This window comes from Oreochromis aureus, linkage group 1 (assembly GCF_013358895.1).
Source record: "Oreochromis aureus strain Israel breed Guangdong linkage group 1, ZZ_aureus, whole genome shotgun sequence".
Taxonomy (NCBI): Eukaryota; Metazoa; Chordata; class Actinopteri; order Cichliformes; family Cichlidae; genus Oreochromis; species Oreochromis aureus.
Genome location: NC_052942.1, coordinates 781,742 through 795,762, shown reverse-complemented (window position 1 = coordinate 795,762; position 14,021 = coordinate 781,742). Strand labels below are relative to the sequence as shown.

The following is a 14,021-nucleotide window of genomic DNA, read 5'->3' as shown; positions in this document are numbered from 1 at the left end:
ACGTCCAGATGAACAGAATCAACTTTTTGGGATTTCCTTACCTGGATGATTGAGCATGCATCAAGACATTTTTATCTATAGTGTGGTACTTTACAATTCCTCTATAATATAATATATATGAACTCCACTGTTGTCAGTCCAACTTTTATGTCCGTTTACAGAAAATGATTATATTGTCCACTAAGAGTAAACTCTTGGCAACTGTGGGGAGGAAGAACTTTCTTCAAACAGGAAGAGACTTCTGGCAGAACCAGGCTAGTGAATACGTTTTTGAGGTCTGCTGGAAAACCCTCAAATATGGCTGAATTAAAACAAATGTCCAAAATTCCTCCATAGCAATGTGAAAGACTGCCAAGTTGTTGCCAAGAGTGGCACAACCAGGTATTAAATTTAGGAGGCAGTTGCTTTTGAACACACAGGCCCCTGTGGTTTAGATGCCTGTTTCCCTGGATAAATGAAATCATCATTTAAAAACTGCTTTTGTATTTATTGAATTTGTTTGATGATCTGAAACATGTAAGGGTGACAAATGTGCAAAAAAACTAAGAAATCAGAAAAGGAGGTTTTTATTTGTTTGTTTCTTGTAAGCTTACTTTCACACTCCATATCAGGTTAACTGATGTGATGATTGCATGTGGGTGTACCCAATAGATGGATGGATGGATAACAGAATTATTAAATGTCAATAACATAGTTTTGTATGTAAAATTATGAAGTTTAGGAGAAACATTGGGAGTAAATGCAAGCGGTCAAACAGGTGGAAAAGCCAACATCCAATGAAAACAAGATTAGATATACACAGGATGTGACCGGGTGGGAACAACTGAGCTGAGACAGAAAATACGGAGAGGAGGGAAAAGAAGTAAAAAAAAAAACAAGCATGTTAGAAAACAACTAATAAAGGAAATCACCAAGATACAGACCATCAATGGCAAGAAAGAAGACTGGAGAAAAGTAACCTTAACCCTAAACACAACAGAATACAACAAATATATCGAAGGCTTCAACATAAAGACACAGAATGAGTCCTCTGGACCCCCCTCAGCTTTTCTCCTGCTGCCTTTTGTTGCATATATACCAACAACTATTGACACATGAATGGATGTGAAAATGATGTGAGCCTATTTCAGATAACGCCTAAAGGGAAGGCTGCAGGATGAATGATTTGTGCCCTTCACTGCAGATATGAGTACACTGTGGGCAGACATCCTGACCTACAGACAGGAGTGGAGACACCTGGAGGAAAGAAAACAGTTTTTATGTCTTAACACCTGCGAGTGTACAAGAACCTGTATTTTTTCATTTCTGTTAGACAATGTGATTGAAGAACTCTTTGCTTCACAAACAAGTTTTAATGAAAGGTAACATTGGCATACACACAGGGGATGAATGCACACAGCTCAGATTAAAACAAAGTCATCTAATGTCTAGCTAATCACAGCCAGGCTGCCCCAAGAATGCACAGATCCTTCAGTCCACTGTCTTCTATTTTTCCCTTCCTTTTTACTCTTATTGCTGATGTTTTTGGTATTTGGAGGTGTTTTGTAACATCAATTCTGATATTTTGGGGAAATCAGTCTTTCTTATATTGCAATATAAAGCAAAACTAAATCAATGCAAACACTCAGTAGCAGCCACATTTCTCTTGTGACTTTAATTCTTATACATACACATCTTTTTAAGTTTTGCATTCCTGACAGAATATCCAGAGTAACAGATGTTCTCATCTGTTTGTCTCTTTAAAGCTTTTATAATTGTGGGTTTTAATGGACCCTTAATCCTTTATAAAGCTTTTTATTTTTAAATTGAAGCACATGACTGTGACTGCAGGCTCTTACTTCTCCTGCTCCAGTGATTGCTCATTGTTGGCTTTAATTTGACTCCTCACAGAGTAAATTACTCTTAGGGAAGATGTGTGTTACCAGGAGTGAGTCAGCAGTGCAGGTCAAACACTCCAGTGTATCTGCTGGCCTCTGCTGGGAGAAAAAAGAGCTACAAGAGCAGTTTTTTGCCCCCCAGTACACTTCCTGTTTGCAGACTAATAACAAAAATTATTTCACTGAAAAAACAAAATACCACTGAATGGAGCCTTCAGCTTCCAGGACCTGCCTCTGTGGAAGCAGCTTCCAGTCTGGATTCAGGATTAGGCTTAATAATGATAAAGCTTAGAGTTAGGGCTGGATCAGGTGTTAGTTATGCAGAAATAGGCCCAGGCTGCTGGGGGCTTCCCATGATGATGCTGCTATGTGTTTTTACACCACTATGCGTTTAATCATTCGTTATTATGAATCTCTGGGTCTCCTCCACAGTGTGTCTTTTGTCCTGTCTCCCTCCCCTGAACACCAACAGCAGGGGGCTTTACCGTACAAGAAATGCCTTGAGGTAAATGTTTTGGTGATTTGGAGCTGTATAAATAAAATGGAACATAATTTAACTGATTTGAATTGAATTATGTGTTTCTTTATTTTCTGTGATACATTTATTGTTTGAATGAGGTTAGTGTTTGTAAAAGTTCATCCCTGTGAACGAAAGTTGAGTTTCATTGGTTAGTCCTCTGATTCAGAGTGCTTTTCGACTCTGTGAAGGGGAAATGAATGGCTCAGTGATGGTAGTGTGTGGGCAGCTACAGACTGCCTGTCTACCTGCAGAGAGGATCTGTTAACAGATGGTGGCAGTGTCAAAAATATGTGATACAACCGCTCTGTGGTCTGCTCTTGCTTGTGCTGTTGTTGGTCATCGGCCAGCCACCACGAAGAGCAGAGCCAGGAGCTGAAGAGAAACTGAGAGCTTTTCACACTGGATTATTTCATGTCCTTCTCTTATTTCCAGTGAACACTGACCAGTCTGCTCCAGCCACTCAGCATTCGCCCACAGCTTCATCCACATCATTGTGTTTGCATGTGTTACACTGCCTGAGAATCAGTCTGTGTACGCAAATCTGTACACAAACCTATACAATATAGTGCAGTCATAGCTCTGGCTGAACGCAGGAGCACGCCTCTGGCCGTGAACATGACAGCCACACCCACCTCATGTTCAAATCTTCTGGATGCAAAGAGCTCAAATAACTTCTTTCAGACAGAAGATAAAATGAAGAGCTGCACCAAGACCCAGAATAAGATAAATAGGGATTGTTTAATATAACAAAACCATTTAAGTTGGAAAAGTAAGTGAAGGAAGAAAATGATAAATACAAAAAAACTAAGAATAGAAAAGTGAACATGTGAAAATCTAATGACTACATACAGTATAACACATTTTTGTCCAAAATGTAGGTGCTGAAGAAAAATCAATCTGACAAAAACACAGCTGTAGACTTCAGGATGGAGGGACGGAGGAGATGTCTCAGCTGCACGGCCGCTCCTCCTCTCTTCTGCTTTATTGCAGACAGAAGGTCCAACACCAGTTTTTGAAATCAAGAAAGTAACAAGAGACTTTTTTAAGCAGTGTTGTTGTGAGTTTGCTAACTAATCTTAACAGTAATGTAGCCTGTGCTTCCTGTGTCACTGATGTACCTCAGATGATTCCTAACCTCCCAAATCACAGAAACATGTCACACGCTGTTGAATGTGCAGAAAACTGCAGGCGATGTATCTGAGCTGTGAGGAGCTGTCGACTTCCAAACTTTGACCAATCACTTTATGAAAAAGGGGATGCATTTAACACATGTGAGAAAGTTACTTTCACAGACGACAGGATGCTCAGACAGGCTGTGAAACTGATTACACTCATCACAGTCCGGAAACACGCAGGAGGGCAGGAGAGACTAAATCTGTTTGGGATCATATTAAGCGAGGAAAGCTGAGAATCATATGATGAACGGATGATTGTTGTGCCCTACTTTAGACTTTTCCATCTCTCAAACAGACACTTACATCAGTGAGTAATGTGGAAGGCTGCCGTGTGGGGATAAGAGTAGTTTCCGGTTACGATGTAAGTTAGGAAGTAGATTTCCCGTCTAAACCAAGCTTCATCTGTTCAACATGAATGTAAGGCAGTGACTTTCTTTCTGTGTCACTTCCAACATATTCCCAGACTTTAGGAGCATCATTTATCATGGATTATTTACATGTTTCCCATTCAATATGTTCAGCGCGCGCACACACACACACACACACACAGCGTGCTCTCAGAATGTAAGAGTTGGCATTTCTTTGTTTTCTGATCCTTTTAAACGCCATCATATTACACGTGTCTGTTTACTTTAATAGATCAGATGTTTGTCGTCACGACCTGTGACTGCAGGCTACACACAGAAGCTCAAACCTGACAAAAACTGTATTATTAGTATTATTGTTATTCTTTGGGTCTGTTTGTTTGTTAGATGCATAATGTCACACTTCTAAAGTTTGTTGGTGAACAGTATGAATACACAGAGAAACATAAAAAATACGTATCTGTCACATGTTCAGTACAACACTGAGAGAACAAATGACTTTAGAAATAAGTCGATCATAAATTTGAGAGACATTAAATTCTGGGCTTATTTTTGGTTTATGAGGGTAAAAAAATACTTTTATCTTTCTAGATTAGTCTAATCGATACGGCGGTGCCGCGTTTGACTCCAGCGAAGCCGAGCATGATATCCACATTAAAAAATGCCCTTGCATCTTTACGTGCCATGCGTGTATATCCCACACCCCGACTCTCAGCAAAACAGAGGTAAGGAGGAACTGAGCGATGCTGGACGCGTTATTATTGCAAGCAACGGGACGGTGAGAGAAACTGGGAAGCCCAGGAGCAGACATATTGATCTCGAAAGGTAAAGCTCTTTTTTTGTTTCTCTTAGCACTGCGGTAAAGAAGCGGGCGCAGATAGTGATGGGGCTGACAGGGCGAAGCGTTATATGCGTCCACGGCGTGTCTGTGCGCGTGTGTCTGTCGGGCTCCAGCAGAGGTGGCTCACATTAGACATTTTGGGCAGTGCCTGCGCATTTCTTAATGTGGGTGTCAGGCCGACCTGCAGAAATGACGACGTGACGCTGAACTTTGCGGTGCCAGTCGTAAGGTTGGCTGCAGGAAGCTGATGCCCAGCAGCATCCATCCAGCTAGGGGTGAAGATCACACCTCCTCATCTTTTGTTACCGCGAATAGAAGCACCGCGAGCTATCTGGCACAATCTGGGCTTCATTATTGCATTGTTGCAGGCCACATGTCTCCATATTGAAATGCCGGTCAGTATCCATGCTGCTGCTGTTTCCCTGTATAAGAGGACCAGGGCCCTTCTCTTCTGTCTGGCATCACACACACACAGCTTAAGCTGAGCAGAATAGATCAAGGCGAGTAGAGGGTGAGATCAAACGCAAACAGGCTGCACAAAGATAAGAACGATATAAACCAGTCTGTAGAGACGATTCCAGTCTGCTGGAGTAAAAATGAATGAACTTGGAGCGTGCAATGGCTTAAAGTGACCTCATCCTGCTACGTTAGTCTCGTGCTGTCATCACTATCGCTATAAAATCACTCACAGGATCATCTGATATCCAAAGCACCCTTCTAATGTCTAACTGTTGGCCTTTCATGGTGAGCATTTCATGGTTGTGATGACTGCTGTGGAGGGTCTTCTTGACTCTTGAACATGGTGTGGATATTATCTAGTTTGGTTTTAAAGGTCTGCCGTGCACCCCACCTTCATAGGAGCCTCTTACAGCGCATTATTGGTCCTTTGTACTTCCTCTGCCAAACTGTGATCTACATTAGCATAGACTGCGGTGTTACTGGTAATGTGGTATCTCCATGGAAACTGGAACTGTCAAATGACAAAGTCACTTAATATTAATCTTCAAACCTGCAAGCACGCAGCACAAGATTAAAAGCTCATTACAAAGCGTGTCTAATAAACCTGGGCTTCATTGCAGTTTTAATCACTCAAAATCACCATGTGATCACAGGGCCTCGTTTCTTTTACGATTACGGCCTGCAGTGCCCGAGATGCACGTGTAGGCTATTGAACCATGCCCCCAGGTTTGGTTTCAGGGTTCCCCTTTTCTGAAAATCCTTGTTTGCCAAAATACAGAAAACACTGACCATACAGTATTCAGGATGTCAGGTAACATATAACCTGTGCACACAAACTCTTGAGGGGAATTACAGTAAAAAAAAGTGAACCCATATCTCTTCCTGAAAACCCCCACAAGGACCCATGAAGGTCTCTGAGATCCCAGCGCGACCTGGTGTCCTATATTTCTGTCTTTGATACGATTTATCACCACAGGCTGTGAAACTCCACAGTGTAGAAAGAGTCCTTAAAATCCAATACATACAGTATATATGGAAACTCTAATTATAGCTATATTAACGTAAATACAAGGATACAGTGAATGTATACCATTCATGCTATCCATTATATCCACCCTGCTACCATCAAACTAGTCGTGTGACGTCGTCATCACAGCTGAACCAATGAAATCACTTCTAGCAAGTTTTACCGCGAGGAAGCGAAATATGGGCGTGTCCATGTTCGTCCTTCCAAAGAAAATGAAAAGAAGCTGCTAAATACACACACGACCCCAAACGTAATGGCCTTGCTGGCTTACAGGTAAATGTACCTGTGTCCCTGGGGGCATGGTTAAGGTTCTCTCGGGCAGACTTGCTGTTGCGTTGGAAGCGGCACCCTTTTGTTTTTGGGCGGAGCGTTAGCTGCTAGCCTTTTATTTAGTTAGCAGCGACTACCTCAGATAGCCGGTTGTAGGGACTCACATGGCGACACCTCTGTTGTTTCACAACGGCTCGGCTAGCTAACAGCAGCCCGTCTCCTGCCCTTGGCCTGACCCCATGGATCCCGGTGGAAGTGAACTGGACTCCAGCCTGCCTCAGCCAGACAACCCGTGTTTGATAGTGGAGGACTCCCAGCCGGACAGTGTCGCTTTAGAAGACGATCCCGAGAGCAGCTACCGAGCTCTGCTGGCCCGTCGCCTGTCCAGTCTACAGCCCACCGCTCGCAGCCCGGTACTGGTAAGGAGCAGATCTCACCCAGTAGCTCTTCTGTCTGTAATGCAGTTACTGATTACTTGACCAGATAAAGAACAATAAGCACAGATTTTTACTTGAGTAAAATGGTAAGACAAGTGGCTTTTTCACGGACGTTGCACTCAACTCGACCACAGACGGTCCAGTTCATTTCCTCAGCTATCCATCCGCCCATTAATCAGCCAGGCTCACTTTGAAAAACTGGGTGAAATGCAGGCTACACTTTGGACATACTGGCAGAGCCATTATTTCTGACCGGCTGGTAATCTGTTACAAGCAAACTGACTCAGACTCACATCTCGAGCTATCGGGATCTTGGAGGACACTGCAGCTCAGCTGTAACGACTAAACTCGTCACACAGAGGCCTGTGCTGGCTTTCTGTTCAGACCTGCTGTCAGGGCATCTCTCCTCCACTCTCCAAAGCACTAAACTTCCAGGGAAACACTGAAGCACAGTTCATGTGACTGAGATACAACACTCAGGCATCTGTAACAGTAAACCACTGTCGGTTATTAGTTATTGTACAGCTTTGAATTAGTTTAAACCCAAAAGAAATGTTGCACGTTAAAAGTTGAAAATGTATAAAAAAAAAAGCAACACAACTTCTGTCATTTACATTACAACCTTCTCTCTTCTAGGAATTAATATCTTCACCAATAGGAAGCAGGTGCTCTCAGACCTGCAGCCAATCAGAGAGCAACAGCCAGGCTGAGCCTGGTAAGTGTTTTCCAGTGTAGTGGAAGATAATTAAGTGTTTCTTGTCCTGAATGAAGATAAAACAGCGGTTTTCCTTCTTTCTTAGACGGCCTTGCTGCAGCCAACCCCAGTTCGGCGTTCCAGGAGGACAGTCAAGTTTTAAACATCTGCGCTCCTCCAAACAACAAAAAGTATGTTTGATTCGTCCACTTTTGCAGTTTGATTATGGTCAGGGTCAGATGGCAATGAAGGGTTTAACTTTATTTTTCAGGTGTGTACCAGAGGACACGGACATGGATTCTGGTGCTGATTCTACTACACACTGTATTCAGTCTGAAGGTACGTATTTTTCCAACACATTAACTTCCAAAAGCTTCTGCCGGTCTGTTCGATGTCGTGCTTGGAAGTAACTGCTACGGTTTGTGTTGTGTTTCAGGGGAAGCTTCTCAGTTTGGTTTTCTTGAGCTTTCTCAGACTCAGGATCTGTGTGGTGAAGCCGTGAACAGTCAGGAGGAAGATGGAGACAAATGCAACAAATTGGGTATAAGGACTTTTATCCACGTGTCGGTATTACACTGTCATTATCCACATTAATACAGGGCTGCATTCAGCTGCGTCGAGGCAGTGACGCTCTGGTTTACCTCGTATTCGTGGTGTGCCTCTGTTAAAAACTAACAGCCAAAACATGGAGGCAGAGCTGCTATGCATTTCAAACAGCTGCAACTAACATCTGTCTGCTGGGCTGCTAATGCGACCAGCGTAACTAAGGTTCATGATTGTGTTTGTGCTGTTGTTGTTTGTTTGCTGTTTTTTGCACTTTTAATGAAATGATCTGACAAAATAATGATTGGTTGTGTCTCCGAGGAGTCTATGCTTTAGTTTCTGAGTGAAATACTATTTTATTAGCACTTCATAGCACTCATTAGCAGGCATCTATTTCGCTGTGATTCATACACAGCCAGGTGATTTGCTAGCTAAGCTGGCTACCTTATGTGCTAGCTTACAACTTTAGATCTCGCCGTTTCTGGTTGGCGCTGGGCCTTTGTTTAAATTTCCAGTGAAAACAAGATAATGGGTCCTTTTTTCACTTTTTGTTACTAAATGCTTGTTTTTGTATTGTGGTAAATCAAGCACAGCCATTTACACGTGTTAAACATAAATACACACATGATCTAGTTCAGCAGTATCTACGATGACACAGAGTCGTTAGTCAAGAAGACTTGTACTGAAAAAGTTGTGGAAGATTTCACTGATTACACCTGTAGAAAGATCATTAGTGGCCCAACTGGTCTGGTTTCAGTGACACGTCACTTTGCTGTTGATCAGCTGTTTGCTGTTTATTGCTCTCTCGGTCCCTGCTGTGCGTGTCCTTACCCCACCTGCCACCATCGTGCATCCCACAGTGAAGGCTTTGGGCCAGCAGGAACTGATGGTTGCCCTTGCTAAAAGGGCTTTACAGTCAACACCATCAACTCCAGATGACTCTTACATTCCTCACACTCCTCCTGCTAATGTTGAGGCTTGGACTCAGGATTCACAAACATGGTGATTGATGTTGCCTTGTGTACTGCCATCCTTGCAGTCTATGGTTGCAACAGAAATGCGTTCCTGATCTCTGGATGCAGAATGAGGGGTGCTGGGTATAATTATGTTTTTGTGTCCGACCCGAGCATTCCCAGTGACTCCATGAAGTTAAACAAAATGAATCAATGTTCTCTTCATTCCCAGCAGAGCAGAACATCAGTTCCAGGACTTCAGAAAGTCAGGACAACAAAGCGTTGAGGTGCAGCTCCGTGTGACCTTTCAAAGTCTGCATCTATTAGATATTTGTGTTTTTGGCTTTGCACTGAAATTTCTTTTCTCCAGGTCTGAGGTGAGCTCCAGGTCTGAGGTGAGCTCCAGCAGCTCATCAGAGTCTTTGGGTCAGTCAGGCAGGCAGCTGAGTGTCCAGGTTCTGCTGCACTCGCAGAACCTGCAGGACTCTGCTGAGCAGGACCAGCAGGACTGTGAGATCCTGTCCTCACAGGATGATCTGTTTGATGCTGACAAGACAGGTACATCCACGTAGCACTCGAAGGATTACGCATGTTGTCTTTTTAAGGCCATCACCTTCATATTGTTTCAGACCACATTGACAAAATGTCACATCAGAAAGGTTAGCCTTAAGTGTGGGTTGTGGCTTTTTTTGGAAGGTTGCCGTCTGGGAGTCAGTGCGCTATTTGGACAGACCTTTCAAATCTCACTTCTTTAACTAGTGGGCTGTGGTTAACGGAAAAAGACATTTTGGCAGAGGTGTACTGTGTCAGCCTTGTAATTTAAATTATTTAACAGTGCAGGTCTTTTTTAATTTTATTTAATATTTTTTAATCATTAACTATAAAAATCCTAGTTCCTGTCTTATTTTGCTCATTTATTCATTCTCATCTCACTCCACGCCTTCCACTGATCATCCACACCCAAACGTTGGACTGTATGCTCTTTGACTGCCTCACACAGAGTAACCTGGGATTGTTGGAGGGACGGGTGTTTTAAAGTTCCTCACTGTGAGGAAGAGACCGAATAACTCAAAGTTATTTACCTAAATGATTTGTCCTAGTTACATGTTGCTGTTAAGTTAGTGACGAGCTAACCAACAGATGTTGAATGTAGCGTAAAAATGAGTTGACAGGAAAATCAGCATGGACAAGGTTTCACCTGACGTGGTTGTTTGTTTGTTTTTTGTTAAATCACAAATAATCACAAACACATGGAACGTGTTGGCGCAGTGAGTATGCCCCTGAATGGCAAAGCCTCCTTTGTTCTAGTCGTCTTCAGTGGCCTCTAAGTCCTTACAGGTACGCTGGTGTGCTCGTAACACAGGGTGAGGCTTAGTAGACGGGTCCATATAAACCCGCGTGTGTTTAAATCAGAATAACTGTGAAAAACCAACCCTTTAGGGAAAAAATGACTCGATGTATGAGAAGTTGTTCAAAGTAGAGGTGTTGAGCACATGTTTCACAAGACAGCACAGTTTGTGCTTCCTTCACTGTAAGTAAGTAACAGTCCTGGTTTGTTTCTCTCGTACAAACAGGTTAGTCATGCAAACGGAAAATGATCTGCAATTATACAAACTGTTTCTTTGTCTCTGCGCTGCTTTCAGCTGCTGCAGTGGACAGTACAGTGTCTGAGCCGGAGCAGCAGGGTCACCCCACCTCCACACCCGCCCACACCCTACAGCTGCTGCATCTATCCGGACAGGGAACACTGGTGCAGGAGAGTCTGTCCCAGTAAGCTGCATGCTGCTCTTGCATCTTCATGTCATTCACACACAATAAATCCCTGAAAAATGAGCTGATGTCCTTTTTTCTCTCCCCTCTAGGAGCTCTGTTGATTATGTCGCCCCCACCCCAGACAACTTTAGCCATACCCCTTTAATAGTTCCCAGCTCACCAACCGAACTAGAGGATGAAAACGGTAAATCTGCTTTATTATCTCAGATTGCGTTCAGAGATGGACTCAGCTGGTGGATAAAGCTAACGTCCCTTTGCATTGTCAGGTGCTGATTCACAAATGGATACATCACTGCCTCTGGATGACAGGGGAGCAGGAGAAAAGGACGAGCCAATGGAAACCGAGGCCGCCTCCAAGCCACAACCATCTGCATCGACTCCCATATCCCAAAGTTCCCCTGGTTTTGCTTTAGAGCGAACTCTCTCTGTACCGTCGCAGCCCGAGTTCTCTCATGTATGTCCTTCATCCTTTACTTTCAGCAGCCTATTTAAAATGTTCTCCAGTAGAAAATATGGATTATATATGTGATGCATGAAGTTGTCAGATGATAGAGAAACCTGCCCACATCACAAAGGCCCAGTGACAAAGACTGTTTGACCTGTCTAATCAATAAAAAATGTGAAGATCAGAATATCAGCAGATGATGTTGTGTGGTCGGCTGTATGTCAGCTGACCAGCTGGTTGAAGAATTCGTTGATTTCAGCACCAACTTTGTTTGTGCCCTTTATAAAGAAAACCACGTTGACTGTGTAGTTCTTCCTCTGTGGAGGAGAACCGGCACTTTCAGTTTAGGACTGCTGCTTGTTGTTACACTGGGTCTTTGTGCTGCTCCTCCTTCCACTCTCAGAAATGAAGGGAGACGTAGTAAACAGCTTTCGTCTGATTGGCTGCCCCTCGTAAACAGAGTTTGAGCAGCAGGTAGAGTTTGCTTCTGTGCAGCGTCCAGTTTAAAGGCTGAGTCTCTGGTTTATAACTGTGCAAAAGTCTTGAGTCATCTGGGTTTTGTATGTCTTGTTCTTTCAAGCAGACAGCTTCTTGTAGCTTTGGACAGTTCTCCAGACGTTCTAAAGGTCCAAAGGTTTCTTTGGACATTGCTGGTTTTTCCCCTTCACTCATTTTACGTCATAACATTAACCTATGAATAATTCAAGCATAAAAAGGCTCCTAACTTAAGCGATGAACCAGTGTTGTCTACTGTGTCTTTTGGCACTTGGTTATTAGAAGTCTGTCACAGAAACACATAATGTGTTCCCATCATTTCCTTTTGTTGAGCCTATGAAGAATACCAATGATAACAATCTGTTTCTCACCAATAAGGTGAGAGCCATTAGCTGAAAGCTTCATGTCCCAGTGTGATGTGCACCAAAAATAATCTGAGGAAACTGGACAAAAGAGACAGCAGGTCTGAGACTATCGACAGCAGATAAACATCTGTCCAAAAAGACCTGGAGAACTAGTGCTGAAGACTGCTTAGAAAAAACAGGAATGCCTAAGAGAGTTCAGGCTGTGTTGGTAAAATAAAGAAAACTCCTCTATTCTTCCCTCACATGTGCTGCGTTTGCATGCGCGTCGATAAACGTCTTCCCAGTTTTCCTGGTAAAATATGAAGAAATAAAGGGTGACTCAAAACTTTTGCACAGTAATGCAGACTAACTTTGAAACTTTGGTGAATGCATTGGTGCATGTGTAGAAATGAATAATTAAATAGACTTTGCTTAATGCAGTGTGTGAATAACTGGTAACAAATGCGTTGTTTAGCTGCAGCTCTGATGGTTTTGTGTGTTGTTCCTCAGGATGTATTTGTTCCAACGCAGAGCCAGGATGCACAGACGCATGAAAAGCCAGCGTCGTTGCCTTGTGAGACAGAGTCCCAGCATCTTGAGTCGGCTCCCTTCACCTTGCCTTTGCAGCTCTCTGTGAACACAGAGAACAGCAGCTGTCATCAGCTCACCTCTGAGGGGGTTGAGGAGGACAGCCAAGCCACTCAGATAGAGGAACTGGAGGAGCCGCTTGGCGTCGACACCAGCGACTCTGTGATTTCGTCTCACGATCAGAGAAACGAGAGTAAAGCCGTCCCGTCGGAGTCACAAGCCGCCGCCGGCTCCAAAGTGTTGTCCTCTGCCGAATCACCGAAGCGCCACGTTGAATGTGCTGAGACTGAAGCGACCGATCTGGCCCGGAAATCAGCAGTTTCTCTGAATGTACAAAATGTGAATGTAAACGATGTGAAGGCTGACAGCAAAGATGCTGGCTGTGCTGACATGGTGTCTTGCTCGCAGCCAAAGTTTGATTCTGCTGACCTGACAGGTAAAAGCTGTGTGCAGGAGACTCCCTCAGACGCTACGCCCTGCAGCCTGCCTTCACAGTCTATGATCTCTCAAACATCTGCTGTGGATGCAGTGAAGAGCTCTGCAGATGTGTCAGGAGGAGCTGTGAAAAGTCCCTTTGTGGAATCGTTGTCGCCGCAACCTGAGGTGGGGTGCAACAGCCAGGCAGACAAAAACACAATGCAAGAATGTGAACGAGGTGAAGAGGAGGAGGATCAGGAGGTGGCGATGGAGGTGGAGAATGCCGAGGGTACCTCGGGAATGGGTCTGGTTCTCTCCCAGAGCCAGCTGTTGTCTCCCGAACCCATGGACGAGGAGAGTGGGGACAAGGCAGAGGACAGCGTCATCTGCGTAACAGACAGTGAGAAAGAGGTGGCCTCACAATCAAAGACTCACAGTTCTCAACCAATCACAGGCCAAGTGTCAGTCTCTACCAATGGCCACGAACCCCAGACTCAGGAGAAAGAGGCGCACTCGGCTCCCGATAGGCTGTCCCAGACGGAGAGGGCGGGCTGTGAACCAGAGGCCCTCAAAGAAAAGAGCTTGAGCGACAGCTCGGGAGGTGAGCGTTATGAAGATCTGTTTTCTGCAGAGTAAGCGGAGAGTCGTGTCCACATAATGTCCAAAGTGTAAAACACCAAAACCGAGTATCTCTGTTAGAAAGAACTTAAAGGCCCTGACGCCTGTTTTAAAGGTTGAATTACTTTATCTGTGTTTGGGTCACAAAGATCTTTAACCTGATTCCACTCGTGTGTTTCT

At 43.9% G+C, this 14,021-nt stretch overlaps 1 protein-coding gene across 8 annotated transcripts in view; it reads left to right on the top strand.

Annotated features, from left to right (window-relative positions):
* The first annotated feature begins 4,682 nt into the window (after window positions 1-4,682).
* The window catches only part of tp53bp1 (tumor protein p53 binding protein, 1), a 20,937-nt gene continuing 11,598 nt past the window's right edge, over window positions 4,683-14,021 (top strand). For 4 of the 8 annotated variants that reach the window (XR_005614289.1, XM_039617048.1, XM_031755955.1 and 1 more), the window contains exons 1-11: window positions 6,443-6,953; window positions 7,608-7,686; window positions 7,772-7,856; window positions 7,937-8,004; window positions 8,102-8,206; window positions 9,394-9,448; window positions 9,532-9,719; window positions 10,805-10,931; window positions 11,024-11,118; window positions 11,201-11,388; window positions 12,729-13,824. Coding sequence is in view for 7 of the 8 variants with exons in the window: in XM_039617048.1 (XP_039472982.1) it covers window positions 6,774-6,953; window positions 7,608-7,686; window positions 7,772-7,856; window positions 7,937-8,004; window positions 8,102-8,206; window positions 9,394-9,448; window positions 9,532-9,719; window positions 10,805-10,931; window positions 11,024-11,118; window positions 11,201-11,388; window positions 12,729-13,824 (2,266 nt within the window). In the remaining variant the exon portion in view is untranslated. Of the gene's footprint in view, window positions 4,763-6,442; window positions 6,954-7,607; window positions 7,687-7,771; window positions 7,857-7,936; window positions 8,005-8,101; window positions 8,207-9,393; window positions 9,449-9,531; window positions 9,720-10,804; window positions 10,932-11,023; window positions 11,119-11,200; window positions 11,389-12,728; window positions 13,825-14,021 lie in introns of those variants that run through there. The other 4 variants (XM_031755951.2, XM_031755954.1, XM_031755952.1 and 1 more) reach the window with 4 other exon arrangements.